This window comes from Sinocyclocheilus rhinocerous, unplaced genomic scaffold, assembly GCF_001515625.1.
Source record: "Sinocyclocheilus rhinocerous isolate Xijiao unplaced genomic scaffold, SAMN03320098_v1.1 scaffold615, whole genome shotgun sequence".
NCBI lineage: Eukaryota > Metazoa > Chordata > Actinopteri > Cypriniformes > Cyprinidae > Sinocyclocheilus > Sinocyclocheilus rhinocerous.
The window spans coordinates 1,461,116-1,469,715 of record NW_015631049.1 but is presented as its reverse complement, the minus strand read 5'-3'; the positions used below and the strand labels follow the sequence as shown (position 1 = coordinate 1,469,715).

The following is an 8,600-nucleotide window of genomic DNA, read 5'->3' as shown; positions in this document are numbered from 1 at the left end:
AGTAAAATATCATGAGGTTCTAAATTAAGGGCTTTGTTAAATTTTTTTGTAATGTCTATTTTGAAGTCAACCCAAAATGAAATAGAAAAAGGACAATAGAAAAATAAATGTTCAATATCTTCAACTGATATGTTACAAAAGGTACATTTATCACAAACACTATGAATATATTTGCTAACAGCTGCATTTACAGTATAACATCTGTGAATAATTTTACTTTATTAGAAATAACATATTTCTATGGTAATATCCAAATGCAATGCCAAGATATACAATGAGCTGTCGCCGGCCAAACAAGTTGGTGTTTTTTCAATGTAGGCTTCAGACACGGGTCACGACGAGGCGTTCCCCATAGCGACCCCTAGAGGACGCAGTGTCTCGTTCCCCTCAGGGAACCATGGTTACATAAGTAACCCGAGACGTTTCTTATAAAACTGTTATTAAAACATTTGTCAAAAAAGGAGAGACCAGATAGTTAAGTTTTTCTAAATAAAAAGTCCTTGACTTTATTGTTGAAAATATTGACGTAAATTTAATTTTACAGTGAAAATATGTTCTTTTAGGTATTTTTGTAAACGCCAAAGATAAACAAGCCCATGTTTATTTCATCAATTTTTTATTTTAATTGCAAAATTTCATTCATAAATGTAAATTTTGAGGAAAAAAACGAAAAACAAAACATGCTTTATAGTTTTTGAATTTGAAGTGAAGCATTATATTGAGTCAATATTGCCTTTGAAGGAACTATTTATATTTGACAATCATGTGCACTCTTTAATGTATTCTTATAATGTTGATCATTCCTCCCCCTAGCAGTGATTTTGTATTGTAATTTTATCTATTTTGTCTATTAAAAGAAGTGATATTGAGTACATGAAACCCTATAAAATATTTACCTATTAAAACAATATTCACAAGTAAACATGTTTGGTTGAAAAAAAGAAGAAGAAAAACTTCTGGAACATTTCTAAGCGAGGAATGATTTAAAATGATCACTAAATTATTTTATTAAGATAAAAGAAAACTTCTTGTATTAAAACAATGGAGACAGGTAAATGTAGGAATATAGTCGCTAAATTATTGATTATTTAAATGTTCCAGGTTCCAGGGACTTTCTACATGTTGTCTTACCTGGTCTTAGCATCAGATAACAGCACTGAATTACATCAGATCATGTAGAGGGCCAAAGTTTTGAGTTTGTTTCTTGGATCTGTTTATTTCCAACACTAAAAGAACACAATCAAGAAGTGAAAGTAGGGGATCTTGTTGATGAGGAAAACAAAAACACTTGTGGAAGTATTATGTGGAAGTACAGCATGTGCAGTCATGCACAATATTGCTCAAGAGAAGGATAGGACACGGATTCATTATAAAAGTGACACAGTTGTCAGATGACAAATTGGTGCTGGTGCAGTAATGCTGGAGACACTGCTATTAGGCTGAGGTGAGAGACTGCCTTGTTATTTTATAAGACTTATGAAAATGTACTCCAAACCACACTGAAGTGTTTGCCTTTGAGTGTTTTTGTCCGCAGAGACACATTCATTTTTATATATTATATATATATGTAATTATATTATATTGTTTTAGAATATTTGATATGTTTTTTTATATTTACATATGACAAGCTTCTCTGTCCGCAGAGACACATTCATTTTTATATATTATATATATATGTATATATATTATATTGTTTTAGAATATTTGATATGTTTTTTTATATTTACATATGACAAGCTTCTCAAAAAAAATTATTTTCTCTTTATTGATTAAGAGAACCAAATCTATTGTAGCTAATCTAACTTATATTTTAGATTTCAAAATTGAATTTGGTAACACTTTCTATGAAGCCCGTATTTATAATACATTAAGGCATTATAATGAATGCATAATGTATTATAAAAAAAAAACGTATAATATGTCGTATCATCTCATGATTAATCATAACAACCGTTTTAATGCATTATAATATGTACTTATTTGTGGTGCTTTTAAGAACACACGGTCATGGGTTACAGGGAATTAAAGAGCAATAAAGCTGACGAAATAGAAAGTTCTGGCATCTTTGATCACCTTCACGGAGTTGTTTACGGCACATCTAAACGAATCTTCCAAGCACCTATAGATAAAAATCACACATCGTCATTAAAACAGTTTGTTTGACATCATCAACACGACAAATATCCAGAATCACTGCATCTTAATTCCGTCATTAAAGCTCCTCTCTGTTCTTATAATGGCACGATAAGGCATTTCAAGTTGGTACAATCGACATCAAGCCTTTGAAATACAACATTAGCCCTTTAACACTGACACACATGAAGAAAATCATCTCTGATGGAGTGTTTGTTCATCATAATGATATTGGTGGGTCTTTATTTCCATAACGGATGATTGTTGTGAAAGCGTCACAGAATCCAATGACGGGCTTACAGTGACTCAAACTAACTTTAAAGATTCATGCGTGAGTTATGACAGAGTTAAAGGAGTAATTCACACAAAAATACTTATGAAAACATTAAAGGAGGAATTCACTGATTGCACTGATTTTAATAAAAATGGTCTGTAGAAATGCAAAAAAATGTATAAAATTTGTAACACTTTCTATTTATAATACATTATAAGAGTATTCTTGAGGCATTATAATGAATGCATATGTTGTATCATCTCATGATTAATCATAACAACCGTTTTAATGCATTATAATATGTACTTATTTGTGGTTATAGCTTTTAAGAGTATGATGATTTATAACACACAATGAACACAATGCATCCACTTAACTTACAATGGATTATATTTCCCATGGTTATAATGTATTAGAAGTCTCATATCTGGCCATTAGCAGACAAAGACCACTTATAAGTAATAATAACAAAGACAACAACAATAATAATAATACATTTAAAAAAAAAATTCTTAAACAGTCATAAGATTAGATATTTGATCAGATGAACGTGTTATATGGCACATTTGCTTTTAATCATATTTAATGTAATATCAGTAAGATACTGTGCAGATCTTAATTAAATGTCAAGATATGAGACTTACAATACATTATAAATTAAGTGGATTTAAAATGGTGTTCATTGCGTGTTATAAATAAGCATACTCATAAAAGTTATAACCACAAATAAGTAACTTCTATAATGTATTATAATTGTTGTTATGATTATTTATGAGATGAAACAACATATTATAAGTTTTTTTTTATAATGCATTATACATTCATCATAATGCCTTAAGAATACCCTTATAATGTGTTATAAATACGGGCTTCATAGAAAGTGTTACCCTGAAGGTTCATGATATTACTTAGGTTGAAATTACATATTGCTGAGAAATAATAATCTAGGAACAGTGATTGTGATATTGCTGATATTTATACTTTTACTGAAGAAATATTTAATGAACAAATTTTCTTTTTGTTCTCTGCTTACAGGGACTCAACGTACATTACAATGGAATCAGCAGATTTTGTATTTGACTATAATTACATTGATTATGATAATTTCACCTCCTCCGATAATTTAACTTATGAAGAAGTTTCTTTCCACGCCCACACCACCACGTGTTTCACTCAGGTCCTTTGCCTGTTGTTGCTGGTGATCAACGTGATCATCTGTTTGCTGGGTCTTGGAGGAAATGGTGTGGTTATCTGGATTGCAGGGTTAGGCATGAAGAAGTCAGTCAATACTACCTGGTACCTGAGTCTGGCTGTATCTGACTTCATATTCTGTGCCTGTTTGCCTTTTAACATTGCCTACAGCGTCACATCGGAATGGATCTTCGGCCTCTTCATGTGCAAGTTCACATCCTTCATCATGTTCCTCAACATGTTCAGCAGCATCTTCCTCCTCGTCATCATCAGTGTGGATCGCTGCGTCGCCGTCATGTTTCCAGTTTGGGCACAGAATCACCGCACTATTGGAAAAGCATCTGTACTAATCGTACTCGCATGGATCATCTCTACAGCATTAAGTATCCCATCTATCATATACCGTGATGTCCAGAATCACCTGGGCACAAACCGGTGCATTAACAACTACACATCCAGCCAGTACAGCCATGAAATCATAGCCATGAGCCGCTTTGTTTTTGGATTTGTGATCCCTTTCATCCTCATCATTGTTTGTTATACCATCATCATCCTCAGACTGAGAGCCACCCAGATGGCGAAGTCCAACAAACCATTTAAGATCATGACGGCTCTCATTCTGACCTTCTTCCTGTGCTGGTTGCCCTACCACATATTTGTGCTAATCGAACAAAACCAAACCTTCCACACTGAGGTCATTTCTCTCGGACTGAAAATTGGCACCACTGTTGCTGCCACAAACAGCTTCCTAAACCCCGTTTTGTACGTTTTCATGGGCAATGACTTCAGGAAGAAGTTCAGGAGCTCCATCTTATCAAAGATTGAGAATGCTATTGGAGAAGACAGCCGAACGATCAGTCGCTACCTGTCTCGCTCCAGCTCAGTGGATGCCAGGGCGTCCACTCATATCTGAAGAATAAACTGAAAGTAATATTTTTTTTCAGGCTGTCAATTTAATGCATTCATTTAGTATGATTAATTTTAAACTAAACTAAACTAAAATAACACTTAAGTGTGCCTCCTGACTGTAAATTCTATAATAAGGAATTTTCCTACACTGTTAAAAAATAAATAAAAGTTGTAAATAGAAAAAGAAAGATTATTGAATTATGTTTTACAAGAAAATACTATATGTCTTTCTATTTAAAAATGTCATGTTGAATTCAATGTGTTACTTGCATTTCCTTTGTAATTATTTGTAAAATTTACTAGCTACTTCTGGATGAAAATTGCAACATTTAAAAAAAAAAGAAATATCTGAGCCAAAAAGTAAATGAAAAGTAAAAAGGCCGAAAGTAAATGTTGCATTATATTAATCTATATTGAAATGTAGTCCTTTTTTTTAATAAATCACATATATTTTTTTAACTCCCATTAAGGTCACATCCGTTTTGGGCATCTCTGATCTGAGCAATTTAAGCTTGAAATGCCACCTAAATTGATTCTGTTTTACCGGATGCATTGTTGCATTCAAAACTGCTTAAGTGCAGCAAAAAGACACATTTAAAACTACTTTTATCTTGACTTTTAATACTGCATCGTAAAACAGTGTACAAGATGCGACAGAGATGTGATGCAATAACCAAAAACATCTGACCAAAAACATTTTATATGTACAAAGACCAAAAATAAGTTGAATGTTGAAAACCTGTCCTGTGTGAACAACCTCTAAAGTCATATGTTTATGTTCAATGATAAGGAAATAAAATAGTATTTTGACTTCTAAATCCACTATTTCCTTGTCTGACACAGTTTTTTACTTGTCAAAGCCTTCATTTGCAGCTTTGCAATTAGTATATTTTTTTAAATTTGAATACATTTTAATTGATTTACAATCTTAATTTTTATAGCAAGTAAATCAAACTATCATTATGCACAATGCAAATGGTTTCCTGATGCAAGCTAGCATTCTTTAATCTTCATAACCACTTGTACTGATCTTGTACAGTTCGGAATATTTTTGAAATTCTCTGTGACTAATAAACATTATTGTTTTGACTGCAATTATGGTACCATGAGCTTCACAGCATAACACACTTCAGCATCCTCCCACAATGGTAAAGGCGGTAGAGATGTACAGTATATTGGACAGCTCACTGCAATGGTGCTATATTCTATTTATATATTCAAACCAGCCCATCCCTAACTATCAGATAAACAGATCAGTTTTGAATAGGGTTCTTGTTAAGTGTGGCCGTTGACAGTCTCAGTTCTCAGAAATTTGTTTGCATTGTACAGAGGAACTAGGTGTTAAAATGTTTGGCCAATAGCTCAGTATGCACTTATCAGCAAACAACCCAGCAGCAGAAGTTGATTTCTGAAGCATTGCAAAAGGCATTGTGAGGCTTACTTTGTGAGGTAAGTTAACTTTAGATGTCATCAGAACCAATGCATCAAAGATGTGTATTAGTTCATACAGTGAACACTTGTTTTCGGTTTAATTTTAAAGACAGAGCAGCAAAAGAATTAAGATGCATGTGATTAACAATTCTATGTTTCAATAGCATCAACTCAACATATTTTCCAAATTAGGATTGAAACCACTTTTACAGGCAGTATATCAGATACAATACAAAATGAGAAATGTTACTAACTTAAACATAGCAGTCATCAAGTTACACTTAAAATTGCACTTAAGATTCAAATGTGAATAACATGCCACTTGTGTAAATTGTTCTGTTCTGTGTGGTTTAAACCTCGAAATAGGTTTTAAGTAACAAATTAGGCAATTTCCCTCATACAAACAGGCATGCATGTAATTCATCAAATATAATTTATGGTCAAAATTATAATCAGATAAGTGTAAGCAGTTTACATGAAAAAAAGGGAAGCTATGGGAGAATTCTGCTAGCATTGTGCTTTTTACTGGCCTTTTCTGACAGTTCTGCATGTCAGAAAAGGACTGATCAGAAATATATTGTATGCATCATGCAGAATTTGTTCTGTTATTTTTTTAAATAGTGACCCGCCAAGAGACTGCCAATGAAAATTATCTATTGGTTAACTGTAGAAAACAAAACAAAACAAAGCAAAGCAAAAACAAAAAAAACAAAATCTGCAATGTGCTGAAAACTCATTTTAATATCTCAAATAACTTGATGGAAATTATAGGAAAGGCAGTTGAATCAGAGACGTTCTGCATCGATTGTGTGGTAATAGTGCCATGTTTTTGCACAGCCACTTTAGTCATTTTAAAAATATGCAAAATGACTACACTTTAAATGTAGTTGGATAAATTGTTTGTTGTTTTTGTTACAGAATTCTGCTTCCTATTCAGTTATAATAGAAGTTACAATGACTTCAACTGTACATCCAAATTATGATGATATACAAGCGTTAACTAAAGACAGCCATGTGACAGAAAAACAACTTCATGAGGACTTACATCCTGGATACTGCAGGGAAGCAGCATGTGTAATCACAGTGATCTTTAATGTGATCATATTCCTTCTTGGCATCACTGGAAATGGTGCAGTGATCTGGATTACTGGTTTTAAGATGAAGAAGTCAGTGAACACCACTTGGTACCTGAGTCTGGTTTTGTCTGATTTAATTTTCTGTGCTACTCTTCCTTTCACCATTGACAACATAGTTAAGAACAGCTGGATCTTTGGGCTCTTCCTGTGCAAGTTCAACGCTTTTGTTATGACCCTCAATATGTACAGCAGCATTTTCATCCTGGTCATCATAAGTGTGGATCGCTGCATCACCGTCAAGTTTCCCGTCTGGGCCCAGAATCAACGCACTGTACAGAAAGCTTCTTTAGTTGTTGTGTTGGCTTGGTTTGTGTCTTCTTTGCTTAGCATTCCATCTGCCAAATTCAGAGAGATTCAAAATGAATCAACAGAAAAATGCTACAGCAAATATGGGGATCACCACAAAACCGTCGTGTTCATGCGCTTTACTTTTGGGTTTTTGATTCCATTCCTGACCATTTTCACCTGTTACACCATCCTGATCTGTAAACTTAGAGCAAACCAAATGTCCAAATCCACCAAGCCCTACAAGATCATGGCATTTCTGATCGCAACTTTTTTCATCTGTTGGTTGCCATTTCAGATAGTTTCTGTTTTAGAGTTGGACAGATCTGAGCACAACTCTGCCTTTTACACAGCTCAAAAAGTATCTGCTACCCTCGCCAGTGCAAACAGCTTTCTAAACCCGTTCCTCTATGCATTCATGGCCAAGGACTTAAAGAAGAAATGCTATTCCTTTCTTTCGAAGATTGAGAGCGCCATTGATGAAGAGACCCGAAGTGCTTTCAGAGCAACTTCAATTACCAATTCTGTGGATAACAGACTTTCCACTGCTGTCTGAAATTTTAACACGAGTCATGGACTAAAGAAAAAACCTTCATATTCATGACATGTGTCATGTCATGATTATGTAGGTGTCATGTCATGATTATGAAGGTGTCATGTCAGTCTTATGCACACCCCTTCAAGTAAAGTGTAACCGATATTTCTCTTTATTCTCTTCCAAGTGTGATTGGAAAACGCTGGCCTATAGAAACGACATCATTAACAAGTAATGCGACAGCATTAACAAGTAATGCAATTGTTTAGTCTGTTGCATGTTTGAGTTTGGAAATTTACAAATAGATTTTACAAGCTAAAGAAAAAAAAAGAATAAATAAATGTAAATAGAGGTTCAATAAAAGCTACTTTACAAGTCATTGTAAATTAAAATGCCACTTTACTTAATGATTTCTTGATGACAGCTATTAAATATTTACTGTTTTTATCTTATCATTTGTGCATGTTTAACACATGATGCTGATTAACACATATACATAAATATACAGTGGGTACGGAAAGTATTCAGATTTTCTTTTTTAATAAATTTGCAAAAATGTCAACAATTCTGTGTTTTTCTGTCAATATGGGGTGCTGTGTGTACATTAATGAGGAAAAAAAATTAACTTAAATGATTTTAGCAAATGGCTGCAATATAACAAAGAGTGAAAAATTTAAGGGGGTCTGAATACTTTCCGTACCCACTG

General features: G+C 33.5%; 2 protein-coding genes across 2 annotated transcripts; both read left to right on the top strand.

The window, feature by feature from the left end:
• The first annotated feature begins 1,398 nt into the window (after positions 1–1,398).
• LOC107741300 (chemokine-like receptor 1) lies at positions 1,399–4,649 on the top strand. The gene is made up of 2 exons (XM_016553992.1): positions 1,399–1,444; positions 3,443–4,649. The coding sequence occupies exon 2, from the start codon at positions 3,462–3,464 to the stop codon at positions 4,509–4,511; it is 1,050 nt and encodes a 349-aa protein (XP_016409478.1). The 5' UTR covers positions 1,399–1,444; positions 3,443–3,461; the 3' UTR covers positions 4,512–4,649.
• A 2,020-nt stretch (positions 4,650–6,669) lies between these two features.
• LOC107741216 (chemokine-like receptor 1) lies at positions 6,670–8,226 on the top strand. The gene is made up of 2 exons (XM_016553885.1): positions 6,670–7,922; positions 8,056–8,226. Exon 1 carries the CDS (start codon positions 6,893–6,895, stop codon positions 7,913–7,915), a length of 1,023 nt encoding a protein of 340 aa, XP_016409371.1. The 5' UTR covers positions 6,670–6,892; the 3' UTR covers positions 7,916–7,922; positions 8,056–8,226.
• Positions 8,227–8,600: the final 374 nt, after the last annotated feature.